The sequence below is a fragment of the Juglans regia genome, chromosome 1 (genome assembly GCF_001411555.2).
Source record: "Juglans regia cultivar Chandler chromosome 1, Walnut 2.0, whole genome shotgun sequence".
NCBI classification, from domain to species: domain Eukaryota; kingdom Viridiplantae; phylum Streptophyta; class Magnoliopsida; order Fagales; family Juglandaceae; genus Juglans; species Juglans regia.
The window spans coordinates 1,349,900-1,375,720 of record NC_049901.1 but is presented as its reverse complement, the minus strand read 5'-3'; the positions used below and the strand labels follow the sequence as shown (position 1 = coordinate 1,375,720).

At 36.5% G+C, this 25,821-nt stretch overlaps 4 protein-coding genes across 4 annotated transcripts; 2 read left to right on the top strand and 2 right to left on the bottom strand.

Annotated features, from left to right (window-relative positions):
• The first annotated feature begins 124 nt into the window (after nt 1–124).
• Nucleotides 125–1,232, top strand: LOC109001366 (NDR1/HIN1-like protein 6). Its single transcript, XM_018978616.2, has one exon. The coding sequence runs from the start codon at nt 206–208 to the stop codon at nt 971–973; it is 768 nt and encodes a 255-aa protein (XP_018834161.1). The 5' UTR covers nt 125–205; the 3' UTR covers nt 974–1,232.
• Nucleotides 1,233–1,571: 339 nt separating this feature from the next.
• Nucleotides 1,572–6,521, bottom strand: LOC109001363 (probable metal-nicotianamine transporter YSL7). Its single transcript, XM_018978612.2, has 6 exons — nt 5,937–6,521; nt 4,111–4,274; nt 3,498–3,595; nt 3,259–3,393; nt 2,989–3,178; nt 1,572–2,871 (listed from the first exon to the last, which is right to left on the bottom strand). Exons 1-6 carry the CDS (start codon nt 6,337–6,339, stop codon nt 1,759–1,761), a joined length of 2,103 nt encoding a protein of 700 aa, XP_018834157.1. The 5' UTR covers nt 6,340–6,521; the 3' UTR covers nt 1,572–1,758.
• Nucleotides 6,522–10,465: 3,944 nt separating this feature from the next.
• Nucleotides 10,466–12,339, bottom strand: LOC109001361 (probable acyl-activating enzyme 5, peroxisomal). Its single transcript, XM_035688700.1, has one exon. The coding sequence runs from the start codon at nt 12,253–12,255 to the stop codon at nt 10,588–10,590; it is 1,668 nt and encodes a 555-aa protein (XP_035544593.1). The 5' UTR covers nt 12,256–12,339; the 3' UTR covers nt 10,466–10,587.
• A 9,683-nt stretch (nt 12,340–22,022) lies between these two features.
• Nucleotides 22,023–25,086, top strand: LOC118344190. Its single transcript, XM_035684216.1, has 2 exons — nt 22,023–24,725; nt 24,811–25,086. The coding sequence occupies exons 1-2, from the start codon at nt 22,023–22,025 to the stop codon at nt 25,084–25,086; spliced, it is 2,979 nt and encodes a 992-aa protein (XP_035540109.1).
• The last annotated feature ends 735 nt before the right edge of the window (nt 25,087–25,821 follow it).

The window sequence follows — 25,821 nt, the reverse complement described above, 5'->3', positions numbered from 1 at the left end:
CGTAGCACACATCAACGACCTCCAAAAAAGTCAGAAAGAGGAAACTTCAATTCAGCCGCCAGAAGACGTTGCACAACTTTCCTTCAAACCATACTAATATATATTTATACAACAGCAACCCGAAGCATTAACTTCATTCTGCGACGTACGTTCTTCCCAATCGATCTTAACTACTGCATTTACTATTTTTCTTGAGCGTTCATTAATGGCTGATCATCTGAAAGTTCATCCCGTTCACGATGTTGAGGCACCCCAGACAAGCCCGAAGTCTCCGTTGGTGCCACCGGGGACGTCTAAATCCGATAAAGTCGAAGAGGTGCAGCACCAGCACCCAGCTCCATTCCAACCGACCATCCCTGTGACGCAATCAAAACCACCTAAGAAGAAGAGAAGCTGCCTCTGCAGATGCCTGTGTTGGACAGTATGCCTCCTAGTGCTCCTAATAATCATCATCGGTATTATTGTTGGGATAATCTTCCTGGTGTTCCGACCAAAACTTCCCAAGTACTCGGTAGACACGATACAAATTACCCAATTCAATCTCAGCAGCGATGACAGCTTATACGCAACGTTCGACGTGACGATCACTGCAAGGAATCCAAACAAGAAGATTGGAATATACTATGAGGGTGGGAGCAATATAGGCGTGTGGTACACAGACAGAAAACTATGCCAAGGAGCACTGCCAAAATTCTACCAGGGACACCGGAACACGACGGTGCTTAACGTGGATATGACAGGACAAACGCAGAACGCCACAGGCCTGCTGACTACACTCCAACAGCAGCTGCAAGAGACGGGAGGTGTTCCACTCACTCTTAGGGTTAATCAGCCGGTGAGGATAAAGCTTGGAAAATTGAAGCTGTTTAAGATCAAGTTCAGGGTCAGGTGCCGTCTGGTGGTGGATAGCCTTTCTCCTAATAACGGAATTTCTACTCGTAGTACTAGCTGTAAGTTCAGGCTTAGGCTATAGATCGATTATAATTATTTCCTGTATTTTAATACGTACGTATATCTTATATATATTATGCCATGGCTATAATATTTTTTCACATTTTTTATTTTTTATTTTGAGTTTTTTTTTTTTACTCGATCGAGATTCTTGTCTCTGTTCCCTAGAATAAGTAATCGGAGGATCGTATGTAGCTAACTCCTTCATTCGGCCTCCAATTTGTTTTCCTCTATTTTTGTTACAGTACTAATATGGCGCATATATATATATCCCTCGTGTGTTATGTATTCATGTACTGCCAAATGACTATATAAATATTAATTCTTTGACAGAGAAATATTAGGCATTGTTTAGATACTAAAACAATCTCAACTCATTTTATTTAATTATTATAATTTTTTTTTAATTTTTAAATAAAATATAATAAATAATTTAATTTTTTTAAATTCTAAAATAAAAATAATTTTATAATAATATTTTATTCAACTTTCATCTAATCTTATTTCAATATTCAAATTAGGCCTCAGATAACGTAATAAAAGATAATATCAAATGTTATCGATCTATTAATTAATTACTATTTGGTGTTTCTACCACTTACTTTAATTCGTATACCATATGATAGCAAGTATCAATATTATAAATGAACTATATATAGAAATCTATCACACAAATGCATAAAATTTCAACAAACATTAAGAAATAGAAAGTACGTACCAGTACCCACAACACACAAACGTCGTAGTGGTACGAGACTAAAGCGCTAGACAGAAATACGTGAGCAGTACTACGAGACTAATTAGTACTTAAGAAGCTAAGAAATCATCCACCTTTGCATTCATTCCACTAGACAGAAATTTCATGCAAATGGGTGGATTAACACCTGCCAAAGCGAGTATTGAACTTGGCAAAGTCCAAATCCCATCACCACAAATCAACCCGGACGCTACAGCAGGTCCAAATGCATCAGCCTTAGCCCTGTTTGTCTTCTGCCACACAAACAAGATCAAGCTCCCCACACACATATCAATGGCAAAGTATGCTCCAAGATAAAAGGGTATTGCCATTGCCATGGGAAGTGGAATAAAGTTAGCCCTCTTCTTTCCCACTAAATCTCTGATCCCGTTGATAACTATGGCTGCAGCGAAGAAAGCGTAGCAAAGCGTGAGGCAGTGCTTCGGCAAAGACGAGAACCCCTCAACCCCGAGAATTGACATATTACGGTAAACGAGAGCATAAGGAGCTGGGTATTCTGAACCAGGAGATCCAAGATCCTTGAAGGCCTTGTAGAAGAGCCAAAAGACGCAAGGAGAAATAATGCAACCCATTGCGGTCCCAATAACTTGACTCACAAACATTGACCTTGGCGAAGCCAACGTCATATAGCCCGTCTTAAAGTCCTGCATCAAGTCAGATGCCGTCGAAACAATGTTCATCATGACTCCACAGGCCGCTAAACCTGCGAGAACCCCACCATGTGAGGCCCCTGCCCATGCCCCAATGGTGAAGATGGCCAGCTTTCCATATGTGGATGCCAATGACCAGTCTGTCAAGCCGCAACCATAAGCATTACAAAAGGCTAGTGTTGGTGCTGTAATGTAAATCACCACAATATAGTACCACTTGAGCTGGGGAAATATGTGAGGAAGTGTGGCAGCAGATATAATTGCTATGGTGACATAACCAGCTATAGCAAACCATGTTGGAATCTGGTCCTTGAGAAATAGTTGGGTCCGACGTTGGTCATCGTAAGACAGTGACGGAGGCATTACAGGGGAGGACCGATCATCTGATACGGAGAGAACTGAGGCCGAGTCTTTGTTTTGTAGTTGGTGATACAAACCACATAGAGTGTGACCAAGGACCTTAAAAAAGTTGTAGAGACCATCGCCGAGGATCATGGCTATAGCTATGAAGACCTATGACAAAAGGAAAAAGAAGCAGTAGTTCATAAAATCATAAACGTCCTTTGCGATCAGTACTTCAACAGTACCTAATTAATTAAGCTTTTGAACATAGAAATTAAGATGAGTTACCCTGTAACCTTGCAGGCCATGTAGGCTGCTACTGCTGAGTTCTGCAGGGTACCATGAGCCTTTTTTGGCATCTATCAGTGGCCACATGATACCCCATGAAAGAATGGCTCCGACAAGCAGAGATATGTTAATTAAATATGGACAGATCATTCCAACGCCAACATAAGTAGCTGAGAAATCAAAGTAAAACCTGGATTTTGGCCACAAAATATTCAGTCTCTATTTTTATTCAGAATATGAACTAAAGATTATAATTTTTAATATATGTACCTGTTATCATAGGCTTTGAGACCAAATGTAGGGAAGTTTACAAATCCACAACCATCACCTGCAGTAAAGAACCATTGGAAGAAGCCCCAGAAAAAGCTAAAGGAGAAGAACTTTCCCAATGCACTCACTTGTTTCCTATAATATTGTGAGATTGACAGAAAAGTTATGAGCACTAAGTTAATGTGTCAGTGAACTTAATTATAAGGAAACTGCATTGTGGAGGAGGGTCGAGGCATTACTTCGCTAGCTTGGCACCCTGAGGAGTGTGAAAGCTGTTGATGAGGTGGGCAGTTGCTGTGCCACTTGGATAAATCAATTTGAAGTCTATGACCATAATCTGTAACGAATCGTACCTTAGATATATTGGGGAAAAAAAAAAAAAAAACTCTGAACAGAGACTTCGAAATTGGAAACAGAATCTGATTGCTACAACTATATAGAGATTTAAAAAAAGTAAATTTAGACATATTTTTCTATGATATATTAGATTTATTTTATAATAAAAGTAGTTTTATAATCTAACATATCACGTCAATACACATCAGATTGTAAGTTTATTTTTATAAAATCTCTTTATAATTAAAACATTTCTTTATCACATATAGACCACTATGTGATAAATAAGGCAAAAAAATTAATATATAAGTGCTTAAATTGCAGATACATGCACATGTTCATGTACACCCAAAAAAGAAAAAAAAAAAAAAAGGAATACTATACCTTGGTCTTTATGTGATATTAAAACTTAAAATATCTACATATAGATGAAAAGATCATGTTTAAGTGGTAGTCTGTATATTTCAAGATCAAATGGCTCATGATGTGACAAGTGCGGGTTTGTTAGTATGTTACCTTTCGAAGAGGCACAACCGAAAAGAGACCAAGAAAGCTAACAACAAATAGAAACCCAATCATCCATCCCAGTGTTGGGTTCTTGATATTTTGAGCATTGTTAGCTTCAGTAGATTGTTTGGCAACAACTTCACTCATCCCAAAGAGGTAACTGCCAAAGCCACCTGCTCATTATTCAGAATATAAATATATAAATAAATATATATATATATATATGTGTATTCAGAATATATATGACATGGGGAACATAAAAACTTACGGGTTGGCAGGTGTGCCTGCAAATGTTTTTGTCTTTATTTGATTATAATTAGGCTGTTAATTAATAATTTTGACTTCAACTCCTGCTCTGTCATTCATTTGCATGGTTGTTTGTTTATCTATGTTAATTTGGTAAATCTATCGTTAGTTTTGTATTAATTAATTAAAATTTACATGCATGTGAAGATTTTATGCGATGCTAATTAATGAATTAGAGAAAGGTGTGCAATCCTAGATTAATGTTACATAGTCCTAGGGCCAGAGCTCAGTACGGGCCTGATCTTCTGCATGCATTATGTTTTTTTTTTTTGTTTCTATACTTCATGTTCTTTCTTCGGCTACATTATATTTGTATTTAAACAGTTGTTAGAACACATTTTTCAGACCATTAACATAGTATAATTTAATTATCTCGCAAAATCAAATAATAATCCTGTTCGAGTACTTGTTCCATGTTTGGCCCGGATCACATCGATGATCTACTTCATACATACATGATATTATCGTTAAAGAAACGATATATGTTATATCTTGGCGGCTGTACGCTATATCTTTTACGAATGAGCTGCTGCATGTTACATGTCCTGTAGGATATATTAATATATATGACGTAGTTTTGATCAAAGACACAAAAAAGATGTTAAGAATGTAATACACAACCAAGACAAAGACGGATTGAAGGTAAACCGGACGTGAAGGTCTCCCCTCATCCGGCTCTCTGCAGGCGAGTCTCCACTAAACTGCTTCCCCTGATATCCTCCATTTACCACATCATGGGGGTTTACAGGAGATCCCAGAGGCTCGCCTCGAAAAGGCTGTGCTATACCATACCTTTTGACTCAACTCTACACCGATCGACCCACTACCACAGTGACCACGTATATATATAGCCATAGCCAGAAAAAAGATCAGATCATGCAAAAGAAGCAGATCAAGATCAATAACAAAGATTGATGCTTATCTCTCATTAATTTGTCTGCCCGATATCAGGACTTGCATGAGACGTGTCTACAATTATACCACTAATGATTGGGAGCCACATATGCATGCACGAAATTAATTAACTCGTATGCGTCACCATGAAACTTATAATGAACATCCATCCTGATCTTCGATCACACGGTCCCATATATTATGAACTACTTGTGAATCCGATTATATATATTTAACCTTAAGGGAAAAAAAAAAAGAGATTGTCTTTAATCAAAATTAGATTTCAACATCGATCCAACTCCTAAAGAAAACAATATGATCTCAAATTAACACCCCCGGGCCCCCAGGCTGCAGCCACCCCAGATTCTGTAACGTGACGCTCTTTCTTTCATGAATTTCAGAGGCCCGACGAATGGAAATTGCATCTTCAACCGAATTAATCAAAGCATGACAAGAACAGAATTCATCGATCGATCCGATACTAATAAGCGCGTGCGTGCGTGCATGCATGGAGGCTTACAATTTTATCCAATATAATATTCTACAAATTAAAGCAAATAAATAAATAAATTAAGAGCAATATTAAATTTATGAAAGGAGATGCATGGCGCAATTAATAGAAATAGTAGTAGTACCGCTGAAAGCGATGCCGGAGCTAGCAACGACGCAGGTCTGAATAACAGTGTTCTCTTGCCGGGTGAAGGGCTGCCTCAGCATCCCGGCCTTCTCGAGTAACTTGGTCCATGTCTTGACAAAGAAGAAGCCCAGCAGCCCCGCCGAGACGTTGAGGGACGGAATGATACCGGTGGTCAGGTTCAGTTTCATCACTATGAAGGTGAAAAGAATGCCAAGCACGAAGCTCACCACAAAAGCCCTCAACGTTAGCTGCTTCTGCCATGTAGGCACTGCCTTGCTCGCGAATATTTCCTCTACCGACGATGTTTCCGTGAATCCCTTCTTCTGATCTGCTGCTGCTTCTTCAGCGGACACCGTCGCCCCGTGATCTCCATCCTTTTTTCCCTCTCCGTGGGTATCCATCTTAATTTCCCGATATGCGGATCTTCGTTCTCAATACCTCCTACTTATTTTCCACACACCACTATCTGATCTCTCACTCTCTGATCTACGCGTGAAGCTTGCCATTTAACACGGCGTCATTGTGGCGGAGCGTACATTGGTCTCGGGAATCAGTGGCCACTGGAACTTTACACGTAGTACATGATGTAAAATTTTTTTTACTATTGCATATATGCACCTAGTAAATTTGACACGTAGTAGGCGTAGATTTTTTTTTTTTTAAATGTTTGGTCAATTAATTTTTCATTTTAAAATTTGACAGAATTTTTATAAAATTTATATTTTATATATGCTGGAACTGAATAATCCATTTGATAAATTATAACATGTTACACTAAAATTAATACGTGTTTCTCATCGTATAACAAGTACGTCAGTCACCAGATCTAACAAGAATTAGATCAGATCAGACCAGAGTTAAAACCTTTGGTAGCTGTTAAACATTATAATTTTAAAAGATATATATTATATATACGTATATATATATATACATGGATTATTTGTTTTACATATATACATACATATATATATCGTATTTATCCCGCATTTCGTTTCAAAAGGAAAATTAATTGGTAAAAACGTCGGGATTCCAAGATGCAGCATTGCAAGTACTGCTTCATCCTGCAGTTTCGTCATAAAACAGGTCCTACACAGGCATGATGTGATGAGCACTAGACCTTAATCAAAAGACAAGTGGGTCGTCTTTGCTTTTGTTTTCTTTTTCAAAGTGCATCCATGCTGTTAAGGAAGAAGATGAGTCAAGCAATCATTTGGTCATACAAGAAGGTAATATCTCCTTCTGGTATAACAATTGGGACGAGAAAGGTCTGCTCTATGGTCAATTTCATGTGGTTGACCACCCATTGATTAAGATAAATGAGTGTCGCATTGAGAATAGGTGGGATATTTCTCTTCTGAACAAATTAGTGGGCCATCAGAAAGCCAATGAACTGTATGATTTTTTGGATAGACGGAAGGAGGGTCAAGATGCGCTTGTTTGGTTGAAGGATAAGGAGGGCAAATTTACTACTAAGAGCGCCAGGGACTGTATAAGGATTCAGGCGCCTCCTTTACCCCGGGCTCAGTGGATATGGTATACTAATCTACCCAATAAGATTTCCATCATGATGTGGAAGGCTACTAATAATTGCCTCAGTGTTGACGAGAATATTAGAATGGTGGGTGTCTCAATGGCCTCTAAATATAATTGCTGTCAAAATGGTCATTTTGAGGACTTGAACCATGTGCTCTGCATAGGGGATTTCGCTAGACACATTTGGCGTCTAGTGGCCACTCATCTAGGGGTTCATATGGTCTCTTTCTACACTTGGAATGATCAAATTAATTTTTGGTTTCGTCGTGCGGGTAAGTCTTCACAGGTTATAATCATCTTTGACCTTATGCCCTCTATTATTTCCTGGAAACTTTGGGAGAGGCGCTGTAAAGCCCGGTATGAAGATAAGGCTCATTCAAAAGAGTTAGTATGACACGCTATTAAACTTTGGCTCCGGCGCATCATGAACCAGATCATGAAAGTGTTTTCTCTTTCCACCCAGGATATGGATATTTTGAATAAACTGGATATCTCAGTCTTGTTCCCTAAGCCCAAGAGGGTCCGGGTGGTAAAATGGCACCGGCCTCTTTAGGGCCGGGTAAAACTCAATACCGATGGTAGTAGTTTCGAGAACCCTGGCACTTCTGGCGCTAGGGGTGTTATTCGGGATGAGGATGGTAGATTACTTCTGGCTTACTTTGTTCCCTTGGGTTTGGGTACCAATAATTTTGCAGAACTCAGCAGCTTATTGGAAGGTGTTCGCAGATGTCACGTGCTTGGATTTTATCATGTTCAAATAGAGACTGACTCTCAACTGGTGGTTAATTGGATTGTAAAGAATAAGTGTCCTATTTGGTATTTAGAAGACTTCTGGGAGGATTTACAAGAACATCTTAATAGCCTGGAGTATACAGTGAATCATATTTTTCGTGAAGGTAATGCTATGGCTAACTTTCTAGCTAAGTGTGGGGCTGAAGGTTTGAACTCTGATTGGTCTGATATTCACATGCTGCCTAGCCTGTTGAGGGGTCTTCTCCGTATGGACAAATTAGGGTTTGGATGTTGAAGTGAGTTGAGTTGAGTTGAGTTGAGATGATAAAATATTATTAGAATATTATTGTTTATTATTATTATTATTTTGAGATTTGAAAAAGTTGAATTGTTTATTATATTTTATGTTGGGATTTGAAAAAGTTGTAATGATGAATTGAGATGAGTTGAGATGAGCTCAACTTCCAAACGAAGCCCTGTATGCCCTACCTAAGGATATCCTAAGATTCGTTCCTAGTTTGTTTTGCGTTATTTACTTGTCTCTCATTGCTCCCTCGTTATTTGCGTCTCTTTTTTCTTGTGTGCTTGGCTTTTTGCAGGTTTCCCTCTTTGGCTTGTTCGGATGTAGGTTATGTATCTTTCTTAAGACCGTGTACTTTATATGGTTATACTGGTTTTGATGTCTGGGTTCTATTTTCTAGTTTTAGCTTTTATGTACCTTCCAGGTGTCGTGTTTGTAACTATAGTTTTCCTCCGCCACAAGTGAGGACAATTAATAAAATTGGGGTTCCGTCTTCTTAAAAAAAAAAAAAAAAAAAAGTACAAATACATGCACAACAGAGGCACACATCAAGTCGACTACATGCACAGCAAAAGCAAGAAATGTACAGCAGAGTAATGAAGAATATTCTAGAATGAAAAAATACATTTCTGGTGGGACAGGTGGCAATTGATCCTACAATTGTGGGAAACGGTTAAATCTAACAAAAAATCTACTCAACCTCTTACTATTCATACAACCTCTACACTCTATATTATTTTTAATTTTTATTATTTTTTTCTTTTATTAAATATTTATTATATAAATAATGAATAAAAAATTTAAAATAATTTAAAAAGAATAAACTCAAAAAAAAATTTTAAAAAAATATTAAAAATTTAAAAAATTTAAAAAAGTGTGGAGTGTGGTGGAGGTTGTGTAGCAAAGCTCTAAATGTAAACGTCTGTATATAAATTAACAATGTAAAGGCACAGTAGAAACATGAGATAACAGAGGAAATAAAAACTGTTTCTTCCTTTGAGCATTTTGTCGAATGCCTGATATGCATTTTGAGCTGCTATCTCATCACATGCATGCGAGTAGAAATAAAGCTTCAGCGATGGAGTAGTAGTGGAGATTCCAAAGCCACGCAAAGTACTCGCAAATGGTAATAGCTACATGGGTCCCACAGACTTTTTTTTTATTTTTTAAGAAGAGAACGAATCTGAACTAATGATGAAAAAAAATCGTGATTACATCCATATGCCTGAGGATACAAATAAACATATAAACAAAAAAGCCAGGTCTGGTAGGTAACATGCAACTATATCCATATCAGTCCATTTCTAAACCCTTAACTCTAGTCTTCACAAGGGAATCAGCCACGAAATTTCCTTACCTAAAAATATGATTCACGCTGTACTCCTTGGCAGGGTCCCACAGACTCGCACAATGCATGGGAGTGCTCACTAATCAATTAATAATGTACTGCTTCGTCAATCGATACACATCTCTCTCTACTTTTCCACTCCTACCTACTCTTCATTGATCGGTTGTTGAGATTCATTTAAATTTTTAATTAATTTGATTTAATTGTTTTAATTTGTAGCAGAATTAGCATAACCGTCTGATCATGTCACACTTTGTTTCTAATTAATATCCTTTTATTTTAAAAAAAAAATAGTTCGCATTTTTAGCGTTCTTATTCGCGGCCCCTTTATGAGTCAATCAACGTCCCCTAACGCTGTCAATTAAAAAAAAAAAAAAATCAATTTCATGTATATTTTGACCTGAAGGTCTTTGATGGTGCGTGTCAACTAACTTTGTATTTATCTGCGGAAAAGTTAATTTTGATGATAATTTATGTAGTCGCATCAAAAAAGCATAGAGCAGATTTAACTTAAATTAACAAAAGAGTATTAAATGATTTTTTTTATGATATAATATTAAATAATAAATTAATAAATATAATATAATAAATAATTTTCAATCACTTAATATCATATCATAAATCATATGATTAGCGTTACTTTATAGCTATTATCACTGTTCCCTTACAACGTGAGAATTAACAAGAACTGAAGACTGGGTAAATCTAGACAAGGATCATGCGATACTGTGACTACTACATCCGACTAGCTCTTGAAGATCCCATGCTCTTGGCAATCTCTCTGAGCACAAACTTCTGGATCTTCCCGGTAGAAGTCTTGGGCAAATCATCCCTGAACACCACCGTCTTGGGCACCATGTAGTGCGGCAACTTAGCCCTACAAAATTCTATGATCTCTTTCTCAGTTGCCATCCTAGCATCATCCTTCAAGCTCACAAACGCACAAGGCGTCTCTCCCCAGAACTCATCCGGCCGACCCACTACGGCCGCCTCGTTAACCGCCGGATGCGAATACAGCACCGACTCCACCTCCACGCTGCTCAAATTCTCTCCACCGCTTATGATCACATCCTTTGACCGATCCCTGATCTCCAAATAACCATCTGGGTGCATGACTCCCACGTCCCCAGTGTAAAACCAACCATTGTCTCTCATGCAATTGGAGGTCCCCTCCGGATCTTTCAGATAACCCAGCATCACACACCCACCTCTTAGTACGACTTCACCGGGTGTTAACGCGTCTCGTTTCACACTCTCTCCTGACTCCGCATCCACCACGTCCACTTCAGTCATCCCGACCGTCCTCACTCCCTGTCTTGCCTTTAGCCTAGCTCTCTCCGACGCAGGAAACCTGTTCCATTGTGGTTTCCAGGCGCATGACACCACGATTCCACACGTTTCAGTCAACCCGTAACCGTGACTCACTGCAAAACCCACTGACTCGGTTTTAAGCAGTACACTCGCCGGTGGTGGAGCCCCGGCTGTGAGGATATGAACGGGTTTTCTGAGCGATCGCTTATTGTAATCAGAAGAGTTGGATAGCATGTTGAGCACCACAGGAGCACCACACATGTGAGTCACGCCGTGTCTTTCAATGAGGCGGTAGATTGTGTGACCGTCGAATTTACGGAGGCAGACGTTGGTTCCACCAACAGCTGCCATGCCCCAAGGGAAGCTCCAGCCATTGGCGTGAAACATCGGTAGGGTCCATAAGTAAACAGGATGTTTTGGTACAGCCCAGTCTATGAGGGTATCAAGAGCTACGATAAATACTCCCCTGTGGCAGTGTACCACACCTTTAGGAGAGGAGGTTGTACCGGAAGTGTAGTTCAAAACCATGGGGTCCCACTCGCTCTTCGGGCGGACCCACTTGAACTCAGGATCGCCTTTCTCTACTACTCCTTCGTAAGTGGCAAGGAAATGATCGGCCGACGACGATGATGGTACTGTCAGTGAGACCTCGTCATCCGTAATGAGGATAAGATCTGGGGGCTGGACGTGTGGAGGGAACAAAGAGAGGGCTTCTACAGCAAGATTGCGACAGAGGTGGTCAACGAAGACGAGCTTTGATTCGCCATGACGGAGAATGATGGAGACCATGCGGGCATCAAGACGGGTGTTGATAGTGTTGAGGATGGCGCCGGCCATGGGTACGGCGAAGTGGAGCTCGTACATGGCGGGGAGGTTCGGAGCCAGAACGGAGACAACGTGGCCGCTCTTGATGCCGAGGGAAGAGAGAGACGAGGCTAATTGGAGACATCGGCGGTGGGTCTGCGACCAAGTGTAGGTGGTGTCGTTGTAGACGACAGAAGGGCAATCGCCGTAGACAGCAGCTGCTCTATCCAGGAAGCCTATTGGGGTTAGAGGGGATGAATTTGCCGGCTTCGGTTTCAACTCTTCCATCTCTCTCGAAGTGTGTCGTCTTGTCTTTGCGTGGTTCGCTTGCGCTAACTTGAACGGAAAAGAGCATTATATATTCCACTCATATATTTCTTATAATTTAATTAAAAATCACACTTTTTAAAATTTTTTCTAAATTTTATTCATTTTTAAAAAATTTCATACATTACATTTTCAATCTCAATCTCTATTATATTAAATAATATTTTTCTATTATTTTATTATTATTGTTTTCTCTTAATTCTATGAGCACAATATCCATAAAATTCTTTTCAAAACCAAAAACTCCCACAAATTACATAGCCACAAACTCTACCAAATTCTCCTCAAAATAAAAAACCTTACAAATTTTATAACCACAAACTCCACCAAATTTTCCTCAGGAAAAACGGTTGAACATCAATAAGAGAAACAAATTAAAAAATAAAATCGTGTAAAAGCATCATCAATTTCTCGGCAGCCAAACAGTCAACACAATCAACCACATACACAGCCCAAAACCCACCGCAGAGTATCCTCAAAAAGCCACAATCGCAAACCACAAACAATTGATCAACAAAATTGGTTGGACAACATTGAAAGAAACAAATTTTAAAAAAAAATCATTGTGAAATTGCTCATCACTTTCTCGACAGCCAAACAGTCAACACAGCCAAAAACTCAATGCAGATCATCCTAAAAAATCCACAATCCCAAGTCTAAATGAATAGATCGATCAAGAAAAACGATTGGTTTCTCAATGAGAGAAACATAGTAATTAAAAAAAAATAGTGTCAAGCATCATCACTTTCTCGACAGCTAAAATAATACAGACAAATCGATGGCAATCCAAGAAAAAATGAGAAGTAATTTTCTCAAACAAAACCCAAAATCATAAATATAAACAATAGTGACAAAAAAAAAAATTGAAGTTGGTGAAAGCATTACAAGCTTTCTCGGTAGCCAAACAACGAAGACATCGCCGACGCAGAGAGAGAGTTGTAGGCTCTCCATCACATACTTACCTTGATCACGGCGTCGAGAGGAAGAGAAAAATAGAGAAGGAGAGAGATATTCCAAAAAAAATACAAAAAAATGAGGGAAAAGAGAAACGGTAACGATTTTGAAGAAACTGAAATCAAACTTACAAAAATTGTCGATGGAGAGGGGCTGCGATCGTTGGTATTGCGAGAAGAAGACGCGGAACGAAGGCCAAACCGACTGTACACACCGTAAACCCAAACCGCAAAATAAGGATTGGGATGGAGAGGTTTTTCTCCAAAATCGTAAAAGTTTTCCTAAATTATAGGGATGGGAGAGATATGGGGAACCCAATGGAAATGTTCTAAGAGCTAGTGGGTAATGAGGGTGCTCTCTTGTTGCTATTTAAAATGGGCACGGATGTCGCCTGTCAGTACTGTATTAGAAGCGCGAATAATTGTGTAAAACATTTCTACATCAACTAATACAAATAGAAAAAATCTATTCATCATTCATTTTCTTATTATCTTCTTGTCATTCTATAATATGACATTAGATGATAAATTCATAAATAAAATATAATAAATAATCCTTAATCATTTAATATCACATCATGAAATGATAAGAAAATAATGAAAATTGAGATGATAAGTAGCATTACTCATACAATTATGCAATTATATGATTTAATAAGTTGATAAAAGAATAGAGTATGAGTAGTGGCCTAGCTAAAGTTTGGCTAAAATTTGACTAAGAAATTCACTTTTATAAATTAGCTAGCCATTTTTCAACAACATGACCAAATAACAAATTCTTCAAATTTATCATTATTTTATTAAAATATTAATTCTAAAATTTTTATTAATTCTAATTGTAATTTAAATATTTATTTATTATTAAAAAATTACATATTAATTTTCTAACGTTCATATTATTCTAACGGATATAATTTTCTAATAGTATTTTTTTTTTACAAGGTCATATTCTTCTAACCGATATTTTTTTTCAATGGTCATATCTTTCCAAAGGATATATTTTTTTAGCCTTATTTTTTCTAACGGCTATATTTCTCCAATGGATATATTTTTTCAACGACTATGTTTTTCCAATAGTTATATTCTTCTACTGTAAAATATAACATTTCCTTAACAATTTCATTTATTTCAAGTCAAGTGTCTTTGTGAAATCATTTTTTTTTTCATTTTCTCTCAATGGATCGTTTATTTTTTCACAAAATTGCACTTATCGATTCAGATTCTGAAGAAAAATTTAAAATATCGAGATAACTTGTTCTAGAAGAAGAAAGATTAAACTTACATGGTTCTAATAAAAAATCACGTAGATTCATCAAGTGCGGTCAATTGCAACCACACCAAAATCTTTTTCGTGACTATTTTGTTGATCCTCCAATCTTTCCTCACAAATACTTTATGAATGAGGTTTTGAATAAATTCATTCTCTATTTCTTCATATCCAAGCTGCGATAGAAGCCTATGAATCTTATTTTGTCCAAAGACGAGATAGTTCTGGAAGGCTTGGTTTTTCTTTCCTTCAAAAAGTAACAGCTACTCTGAGGATGCTTGCATATGATGTTACAACTAATTTTATAGATGAATATTTGAAGATTTGAGAGATTATCACATTAAAAAGCCTAAATGTTTTGACAAAGCTGTTATTTCAATTTTTTATGAAGAGTAATTAAGGAAACCCAACAATGATGACATTGCTAGATTGCTCGCAGTTGGTGAGAAACGTGAATTTCCATGAATGTTAGAGAGTATCGATTGTATGCATTGGAAGTGAAAGAACTGTCCAACTACTTGGCATGGTATGTATTCTGGTTATATCCACGAATCGACAATTGTTTTAGAAGTAGTGGCTTCTTACGATCTATGAATTTACCATTTTTTTTTTGGATTATCGGGATTTCATAATGATATAAATGTGCTTGATAGATAATTTATATTTTCTAAGCTTGCTCAAGGGCGTACTCTGACTGTCAATCAATAATCATAACTATGCAATGAGGTATTATCTTGCTGATGACATTTATCTGCAATGGGCAATATTTATTAAAACTATCTTCAGCTTCCCAATGAAACCAAAAAAAAAAAATCTTTTGCTGCAGCCAAAGAGTCCACGAGGAAGAATCTGGAGCGTGCTTTTGGTGTACTTCAAGCATGATTTATTATAGTTCATGGACCTGCACGGTTTTTTCACATTGAAAAGCTCAACGATATTATAATTGCATATATAATTTTATATAATATGATCATTGACAAAGAACGAGCTGACAATAGAGAAAAAGAGTTCGAATATGAACAATTGGCAGAAAGCACACATGATCCAGTGTCAACTGGCCCTACACCTAAATTTAGCGAGTTCATTCAATGCCATCATACTCTTAGGGATAGAAAAATTCATTGTCAACTCTAAGCAAACCTCGTCGAGACTCCTAAAATGTCAAAGACAATTCGAGATTCAAAATATCAAATAAACGTTACTCCACAAGATCAAAAAAGCCAATAAACCAAAAATAAAACATTACTCCATAAAATACATGATAGCTAGTTTCTCCAAGCACGACTTGCAAGTATTTTCATTTATTATTGAAAATAGTATTCTTGTAGTATTGGAGGCATGTTACTTGTATTAATTGTCATAATTCTTTCCTCTTTTTTCTTTTCTTTAATCTGTACTTTATTTTGTTCAAGTAGCACATTCTCTTTTTGAATACACACTTGGTCTTGCCTAAGACTTACTTCCTCTTACCTAAGACACAACATCTTGTTGTCATCATCACGTACTTCTTGCATATATACGATTTTACTCTTTCTATATTCTTTCATCTCATTTAGTACCACGAGAGAATATGAGTCCGTCCTTTATTTTCTCTTTTATTTTTATTTTTATTTTTATTTTTCTGCTTTACAGCCTATTGGTCGATTCAAATTTGAAGATACTGTATGAAAATCATCATCTTCGCCTAAATTTACTAAATTTGGAGCCGAAGCATTTGAACTTGATTTTTTCTTCGACTTCACTATTTCCATGTGTTCCACCCACTTTGGATGGAATCTCAACACACGCCAACAATTATCAAAGTTGAAAGTTTTCTTCTTTAATTCTAAGTACATTACCTTTGCCTTGCCAATCTAAATGGTGGAAAATATACATTGTCTTTTCCTTGCATCGCATCTAAGGAAACTTCTAGCCATCCCTCCACAAGCATCAAATTTTCCTCGTTATTAAAATTATTACCTCGTTGTGAATTTCCTCTACTAGGTTCAATCTTAATAACCACAACTCGGGATCGAGATAGTTATTGTTCATTTATCTCATTTGTGAATTCCATAAAAAAGTCATTGTTGTTTAAAAAATTTGTAGAATTGGCATCGTGGTGAGTTCTTAAATCTCATTCCCATTAAAGATGTCTAGATATAGATATTGTATAGTTTACAGAATAAATGACTGGACATGTCATATTTATAGCTAACATTCTAGCATACAAGAAAAGCATTGTAACTAAATTCATGATTAGTATATTCTTATGTTAACCTTCCACCCACAAGGCTGAAAGCTGGAAGATATTTACAAGAATTACAAGAATGTGAGTTAGTCTATCATGGTTTATTACTAGGTTCATGTGGACTCCTGCATGGGGATTGGATATTGCCACAAAACAGGAATTAAGGCTGGTCGATCGGATCTTGGCAACCAACAACAAGCAATGGCGATCATGTTTCCAGGCGCGCGGATCGACACCACTAAGGGTGCGTTTGGAACATAAATTACTCTCAATTCATCATTATAATTTTTTCAAATTCTAACATAAAATATAATAAATAATTCAACTTTTTCAAATCTCAAAATAATAATAATATTAAAAAATAATATTTTAATAATATTTTATCATCTCAATTCAACTCATTTCAACATTCAAACTCACCTTAAAAATAATCGACAACAACCATCATTTGTACCACCAACAATGGTCAACCAATTAAGATCAACGATAACCTGAAGGAATTTTTTTTTTTTGGAATGTAAAACTTGTTTTACACACAAGGAAAAGTCCACTCTGATTCCAGAAATTACATGAAAATTCTCAATTCTCTACCTTCCAGAAATTACTTGTTATGCAAGGAAAATTATTTGACCAGCGAATAAGGGAAAGTCCAAATTTACTTTTCATTTGTTGAGTTTGGTAAAGGAGGTTTTTAAACAATTTAGGACTGTTTGTTTTGGAAAAATATTTTATCTCATCTAATCTAATCATTATAATTTTCTCAACTTTCAATACAAAATAAAATAAATAATTTAATTTTTTTAAATTTTAAAATAAAAATAATATTAAAAAATATATTCTAATAATATTTTATTCAATTTTTTAACTTTTATCTCATTTCGTCTCAGAAAACAAACGAAACCTTAGCTAAAATTTGATCAAATTTTGACTTTTAGCTAGACGGTTACTAAACTCTAATACTATTATTTATAATCTTAAATTTTATTATTTTTAATTGAACTTAATAAAAAGGTATGATTCACTTAAAATATGTCATATCATCAAATATAATTAATAAGAATTATAATATCTAGAGCGGCTACCGAAAGCATCTTGCCGTACCTTCTTAAAAAAAAAAATACTTTACTTCTCAAATTGTACCACTCTATTAATTGTACCACTCTATTTGATCTTCGGTAAAATTTTTAATTTTATTTAATAATTAAGAAAGTAATTTTAAATATATTGATATATTTTTTACTTTTTAAAATTATTTAAATATATTAAAAAAAAAACCAACTAGCTTCGAGTAGAGCTACTGTAGCCGGACTAAAAAAAAAAGCCGACTAACTTATTAGAGCATCTTGCCGTACTATCATTGCTATTTAATACGGCTACCGAAAAACATCTTGCCGTACTAATGACTAACTTACTTCCTTTTAATTAGTATTAAAACTCCATAAAAAAAAATTAGTATTGAAAATGATTTTATTCTTAAATTAGAGGATAAAGCACATCATCTAAACTATTTAAAAGATTAAAAGGTAAAATTTAATTTCTAATATACAAATTTTAAGATTTATCATTTAAATCAAATTATATCACAAAAATAGTGTATGATATAGAGGTCTTAGTGTATGTTTGAGATTACGATAAAAAATATAGCTTATAATTTTTGAGTTTATAACTTTTAATTTGAATAATAAGTTATATTATTAAAAAATTATCTATTATTTGGTACGTAACTATATTTTTAAAGTACTTTCAAACAAGTTACATTATTTGTTTGGAAACAAATAAAAAAATACTTTCTAAGGTAGAAATGACAATCATTTGATTTTTTAAAGATTATGACCATATTCTTAAAAGTTTAAAAATTGTGTAGGTAGTTTTGCTTATTGATAGTCGTTTTAAAATTTGAATTACATTCTAGATTATCTAAAAAAACACGAGGAACTCAAACTTATTTTTTAACTTATTTGAAATTAAAAGATAGTTTAATATGTAACATAAAAAACAACCTAAATTTTCTATTAAAAAACTTTTAAGGCTATTTAAATATTTTTTAAAACTCATAAAACAACCCCAAACAGGCCATTTTAATAACAGTACTCTAGTATTAAATACTTAAGTTGGGATGAAATATTTTTAAAAAAATTATGAATTTATTAGGACCATAAAAGTCTTTTTTCAAATGGTTTAACTTGTTTGACTTATTTTTGATCTTATAATAAATCAGTCGTTGTATTCTCAAGTCGGTGAAGAACATATCATTCACAACATTGGTATAGCATTGATTAGTGTATGTTAGTACATCTTCTAATACTTGTGAATAGAATTTTTCTATATTTTATAAACAAAATTGTCGACAGGCGGTTCAATTTCAACGCTTATAATAAACGAAGAAGCATCAATGGAACCCACTTGGTATTTTCTTCGACTCGACGTGATATTTGTTTTTGTTTTTATAAGAATTACGCATGATTTTCATATTTTCCATTGAAAGAATGCAGAACACAATTATCACAGACTAATAGGTAGTTAAAGGTCATTTTCCAGCATTTATAGTGCCTAAATCACGTCAATATATATTTCAAAAATTTATTCCCCTTATTTGTGGCATGCATTTCATATTAATTATAAGTGGTATATATGATTCAAGTTTGATACCTATCAATTAGGATTCACTTTGATTTCGTTTATAACGATTTATGAATGTTTCAAATCACTCTAACTCTAAGAAGATTAGTAAAAAATTATTAATCAATGTTATAATTTGAGGGTATTGAAATTGTTATAAACAGCAAGAATTCTCTCCTACTCAATATGAAATCTCATTCATCGGAAAATTATAATCACTCATTTTAAGGCTCTATTTGAATGTTGAATTGAGTTGAGATAAATTGAATTCCTTATAAATAGTAATGAGTTAAGATGCTGGAGTAAGTTTTGTGGAGTCTACCTAAGATAAATTTACATGTGTTTTGATGTTATGATGAATTTAAATATATTTATAGAAAATTAAAAAATGTTGTAGATTCCGTATCATGTAAATATGTGTTGAGTTGAAAAAAATTGTGGATTCCACATATAAAAAGATTTTGAATTTAGATAAATTTAATGATTTGAGAGTTTGATATTTTGATGTTAGACTAAATTTAAAATTAGACTGAACTGAGTTGAGTCCAAGCTCCAAATAGAGCCTAAATATTAAACTTATTTTGTCAGACCATTTCATAATAGGTCAGCATAGATAAGTCCTACACTTAATAGCAGGGGATTACTATTATATGATTTATAACAACCCACGAAATAGAGTAAATCTTGATTTATATTAAAAAATGACGCAATATAAAATCTATTGGAATCAATTACAAAACGAGTTTAACACCATCATTGAATAAATCCGTGTACAATATGGGACATCTGCATCTAATTTTTTGAGCCTACTATTTTATTAGTCTAAATCATTCGAGTTTGAAGCAGACTTGGTATTGGGTTAATTGAGCGGAAAATAGTTATCCGCTCAATTAACTGGGTAATAAACCATCTTTGATTTGGTGAAGTGTGTGGGGAGTGTTATGAGGTGTTATTAAATGAAGGCTTGAGATGGAAGGTTGAAAATGACAACAACATCAAAGTCTGGGATCACAAATCGTTATCCTCTCCTTAAGGTACAATCTCTTATATCGATCTTGAATGAAAATGCAAGAATAAATGAGCTCATTATATAGCAAAAATATGAATGGAATGAAGAATTGATAAGGCGTATCTTTAAGAAGGAGGAGACAAATCAAACCTGCAGTATTCCATTAAGTAATTCGAACGTAGAAGACAAACTCATATGGAGTCTCTCAAAGAAGGGTTTATTCTCAGTTAAAAGTGTATGCTATGTGGAGATTGAAAGGAAAAAAGCTATACAAGGTGAATCTTCAAGGGAGAGTGAGATGGACAGTAGATGGAAGAACCTTTGGGACTTGAATGTTCTTGGAAAAGTGAAGATTTTATTATGGAAAGTAGGGAATGACCTGCTTGCTACAAGAAGAAATTTGTTCAATAAAAAAATTGTTGATAATCCCCACTGCCCTATATGCCTCCAAGAAGATGAACCTGTGATGCATGTCTTATGGCAATGTCCTGCAGCTAATGATGTATGGGTAGTCGCTATGAATCCAGCTCAAAAATGAAAAACTGTAGAAAAAGACTTACTTAATATATGGGAGAAGCTAAGGGTGAAGATAAATAAATCAGAACTGAAAGAAACAACTATAATAATGAGGGGCTTGTGGATTAGAAGGAATGAATTTATTTTTTAAAAGAGGTTCCAAAGTCCTAGTAGAGTGATCAGATCAGTAAAGAAATGATTGCAAGAATTCCAGTTAGCCCAACAATCCTTGAAGAACCCCAAAAGACCAACAAATGTATAGATAAATGTTCAGCAATGAAGAGAGAAAGCCAATGGAGAATTTCATGAAGGCCAATTGGGATGCAGCTTTGGATTTGACAACCTGGAAGATGAGAATAGGGATCATCATCAGGGATGAGAGAGGGGAGGTGATGGGTGCAGCGTGTGACCAAAGAAGAAATGTTCATCAACCGGCCATGGCAAAGAGCTATGTTTTATGGATAACAGTGGAAATACGCAGAGATTTAAACTTTAACAAGGTGATCTTAGAAGGGGACGCACAAGTTATTATCAGTGCAGTTAATAATGATAATGAAATCCTTTCATTCTATGGGAACATTATACAAGATATAAAGAATTTTCTTTATGATAGAACTGATTGGCAAGTGAAGTTTGTACATAGAAAAAAAAATACAGTAGCACACACCTTAGTAAAAGCAGCTCTATACTTAGACTCTAAGAGAATGTGAATAGAAGAGGCTCCAGAATTTGTGACTAGTTGCTTAGAGAAAGACAAGCATTGTAACGAGTGATTTTACACTATGAATAGAAATGGTTTTTTACTTTTAAAAAAAAAAAAAAAACTGAGCGGAAAATGATTCCCACACATCATATTACAAAACATAATGCACAATTGTCATGAATGAAGTGAAAAAAAAAAAGTTACTAGAATTTAGGAGCAGTATTTTTTCAAGAAAAGCTGCTGCGGTCAGAGTCTTCTCTCGCTTTTTCTCTCTCGGGGAAAAGTGGGGTGAAGTGGGGTCTACCAAGATTCTAACCGAATCAGTGGTGGTAAGGAACTTTTTCTGTAGTTTGCGAGGGACGGAACAGACGGTTACAAAATAACAAAGGTGGTTAGGAAGGAACGCGGCGGAAGTGGACGGTGGTGAGAAAGCAATGGAAGGTGGTTCAGGGGGCGGAATGAAGAGTCTGGAAGTACAGTGGGAGAACCTGCGTCTCACGGAGGAGGAATCAGAAGTGTTAGAAATAATCGACGATGCAGAGGAGGTGTGGGAACAGGGGGACATGAGCATTATAGGGAAAATATGGCTGGATAGAAGCATTGGCTTGGATGTTATCTCAGCTACAATGGGGAAAATATGGAGGGTGAGTAAGCCAGCTGTATTCAGAGAGGTTGGGGTGAACCTGTTCGTGATTACTTTCAGAAACCAAGTGGACAAGATGCGTGTAATGGATGGACGACCTTGGCTTTTTGACAATCACCTTTTCGCGCTACAAATGTTTGATGGATATGCTCAACCAAATCAGTGGAGGTTTGATAAAGAACTTTTCTGGGTTCAAATTCACAATTTACCAATGGTTTGTATGACAAAGGAAAAAGGGAGATTGATTGGTGAATCGTTGGGGAAGTTAGTAGAAGTGGATGTCCCTAATGATGAAATGGGTTGGGGAAAATTTCTGCGTGTTAGAGTTGAAATTCCTTTAATGAAGGCAATAACAAGGGGACGTTTGATCAAAGTTAATGGCCAGGAGGTATGGATAAATTTACGTTATGAAAAACTGCCTAGAGTTTGTTTTAAATGTGGTAGAATTGTTCATGGTTATAAGGGGTGTGAAATGGGACTCGAAGGGACTGTTAAAGAGAGAGGTATGAACGAACAATTTGGTGTTTGGCTGAGAGCTGATCCTGGTTTTAGGAGAAGATTTAATAAGGGGCAGGGGACTGAAGGGGGGGATAGGTGGAATAGAAAGGGAGAGGATGTGGAGAGTACAAACACTGGGGGTGGGAGAAAGGGAAGTGGAGAGGGAGAACTTTATTCTGAGAAAGTGGTAGAAGGGGGTCGGGGTGAAGGGTATGATGTGGGGGAAGGTCAGAATGTGGTTTGTGTTAATGAGAGGATTCTGGGATGGGAGAGGAGTGAGGAGGAGACGGATATGGGTGGAAAAAACAAGATGAAGATAGTACAAATCAATGAGAATGAGAGGGGGGAGATAAATGAAAATGAAAAAATAGGGGAAGGAGAGATAGAAAAAGTTTTGAGTGCTGAAAGTGAAGGGGTGGGGAAGGATAATAATGCAGTGGTTCTAAAAGGGAAATGGAAAAGAAGAGCAAGGGGGATAGGTAGATCTGAGGGTCTGGATGGTAGCTCTATTGGAGAAAAAAGAGGTTTGGCTGGGGAGGATGAGGTCAGTAACATTAAGTGTAGGGCTGTTAAAAAATCTAAGAGGGAGCAAGAGGGTAAGGAGCAAAATGTGACAATTTCGATGGCGGGAGCTGCGAGTCAGCCCCGCATAGTCAAGGAAAAGCAGCCAGATATAGTCTTCTTAATGGAGACTAAACTACGTTCTAATAAAGTGGAAGCTATACAAAGGAAAGGAGGTTTTAAGGGTTGCATTGTGGTGGAACCAATAGGTTTGGGTGGGGGTCTGCTGATGATGTGGAAGGATGTGGATGAAGTGGAATTATGCAATTATTCTCAATGGCACATTAGTGTTTGGGTGAGAAATGAAAAGAATAATGAAAGGTGGTTGCTAACGGGATTTTATGGAGATCCTGATGTTTCTAAAAGGGATATGTCCTGGGATCTATTGTCTGAATTAAAACCTTATAATGAGATTGGTTGGTGTGTGATTGGGGATTTCAACGAAATAGTGTCCCAAGATGAGAAATGGGGAGGAAGGGAAAGAAGGGAGGGGCAGATGGAAAAATTTAGGAATGCATTGGATGATGGAGGTTTGAGGGACCTTGGATGGAAAGGAATAAAGTACACTTGGAGTAATGGGCATGGAGATGAGACTTTCATAAAAGAACGATTGGATCGAGCTGTAGCAAACAGAGAGTGGAGGACAGGATTTGATGAGATCCAGGTGGAGACTGTTTTGGCTTGGTGTTCAGATCATCTGCCTATACTCTTAAGCTGTTCAAAGGGTTGGATGGACAATAGAAGATTCAAGAGGTTCTTTAGATATGAAATGTGTTGGGATAAGGATGAGGAATGTGGGGAAGTAATTGAGAGGGCATGGAAGTATCAATCAGGGGGGGTTCAAAACAAACTAATTTCTTGTAGACAAGCTTTGTGCCACTGGTCTAAGGAAGCAGATGAAAAAAGGAGTAGATCTATAAAGGAACTGACTGATAAGCTAAAGATCCTAAAAGAAACTGAGGGTCCTGAGAAGATAACTGAAATAAAGCTGATTAGTGGGAGGCTGAGTTTACTGCTTGATCAAGAGAATGTTTGGTGGAAACAGAGGGCAAAGAGTCACTGGCTGAAACAAGGGGACCGTAATACCAAGTATTTTCATGCTTGTGCAACTCAGAGGAGAAAAAAGAACACCATTGTGGAAATTGAAAATGCCCAGGGGCAAATGCAGAAAGGCAAAATAGATATTGAGGAGGCTTTTATGGGTTATTTTGCTGAGCTCTTTACAACAACACACCCATCCACCCGAGAGATTGAAGAGTGTATTGCTTCCACTGATGTGAGGATTAATGAAGATATGAGAGGGGAATTAGAAAGGGATTTCTCCTTTGAAGAAGTGGAGAGGGCTTTGAAGCAAATGTCAGCATGGAAGTCCCCGGGTCCCGATGGTTTTGGGGCTGGTTTTTTCCAAAAACATTGGAGTCTGGTGGGAAAGGAGGTATGTTTGGCTGTTTTGAATTTCCTAAATGGGGGGGGTGATGCCCACAGGTCTTAACCATACTCATATAGCTTTGATTCCAAAGGTTAAGGACCCAAAATCTGTGAAGGATTTTAGACCGATTAGCTTATGCAATGTTTTGTATAAGTTAATCTCGAAGGTGTTAGCTAATAGGATTAAAAAGGTACTGAATGTGGTTATATCACAGAACCAAAGTGCTTTTATTCCCGGTAGGCTTATAACAGACAATATTATGGTGGCTTTTGAACTACTTCATACAATGCAGACCAAACAAAAGGGCAAATCAGGTCATATGGCCATAAAGCTTGATATGTCAAAAGCCTATGATAGAGTGGAATGACCCTTTTTACAAGCTATGCTCAAAAGATTGGGTTTTGGTGAAAAATTGTCCAAGCTACTTATGAATTGTGTGTCTTCTGTTAGTTACTCAGTTGTGGTTAATGGAAAGCCTGGAAAGATCATTGTTCCCTCGAGGGGTTTGAGACAAGGGGACCCTCTTTCCCCTTATCTCTTCTTGGTCTGTGTTGAAGGTCTGAGCCAATTGTTTAATAAAGCTGAAAATGAGGGTGTGATAAGGGGAACAGCAGCCGTGAGAGGAGGCATTAGGGTAAATCATCTTTTATTTGCGGATGACTGTCTGATTTTTGGAAGGGCTAGAAAAGATGAATGGGATAGCATCTATGCAATTCTTGAATGCTATGAAAAAGCCTCGGGACAGATGTTAAATAAGCAGAAGACTTCTATTCTGTTCAGCTCTAATACAAATAAGGAGGTCAGGGAGGAAATATTTAGAGTGGCTGGATCTGTGCTGTGTGACAGGTATGAGAAATATCTGGGCTTGCCGGCAGTGGTTGGTAGGTCAAAATATAATGCCTTAAGAAGCATCAAGGAGAAAGTTTGGCATAAACTCCAAAACTGGAAGAATAGCTTTCTCTCTAAGGCAGGAAAGGAGGTATTGATCAAAGCTGTTCTTCAAGCAATTCCTACTTATTCTATGAGTGTGTTTAAATTACCTCAGCGTTTGTGTCATGAGATTGAAGCTTTGTTTGCAAAGTTTTGGTGGGCACATCATAAA

Excerpts from the sequence above, each read along its gene's own strand:
- LOC109001366 (XM_018978616.2), top strand. The coding sequence starts at position 206 with ATGGCTGATCATCTGAAAGTTCATCCCGTTCACGATGTTGAGGCACCC.
- LOC109001363 (XM_018978612.2), bottom strand. The coding sequence starts at position 6,339 with ATGGATACCCACGGAGAGGGAAAAAAGGATGGAGATCACGGGGCGACG. Across the intron at positions 4,275-5,936 it reads CTCCGGCATCGCTTTCAGCG|GTGGCTTTGGCAGTTACCTC; the intron begins GTACTACTACTA and ends AATAATGAGCAG. Across the intron at positions 3,596-4,110 it reads CGGTTGTGCCTCTTCGAAAG|ATTATGGTCATAGACTTCAA; the intron begins GTAACATACTAA and ends GATTCGTTACAG.
- LOC109001361 (XM_035688700.1), bottom strand. The coding sequence starts at position 12,255 with ATGGAAGAGTTGAAACCGAAGCCGGCAAATTCATCCCCTCTAACCCCA.
- LOC118344190 (XM_035684216.1), top strand. The coding sequence starts at position 22,023 with ATGGAAGGTGGTTCAGGGGGCGGAATGAAGAGTCTGGAAGTACAGTGG. Across the intron at positions 24,726-24,810 it reads GGAGTCTGGTGGGAAAGGAG|GTTAAGGACCCAAAATCTGT; the intron begins GTATGTTTGGCT and ends TTGATTCCAAAG.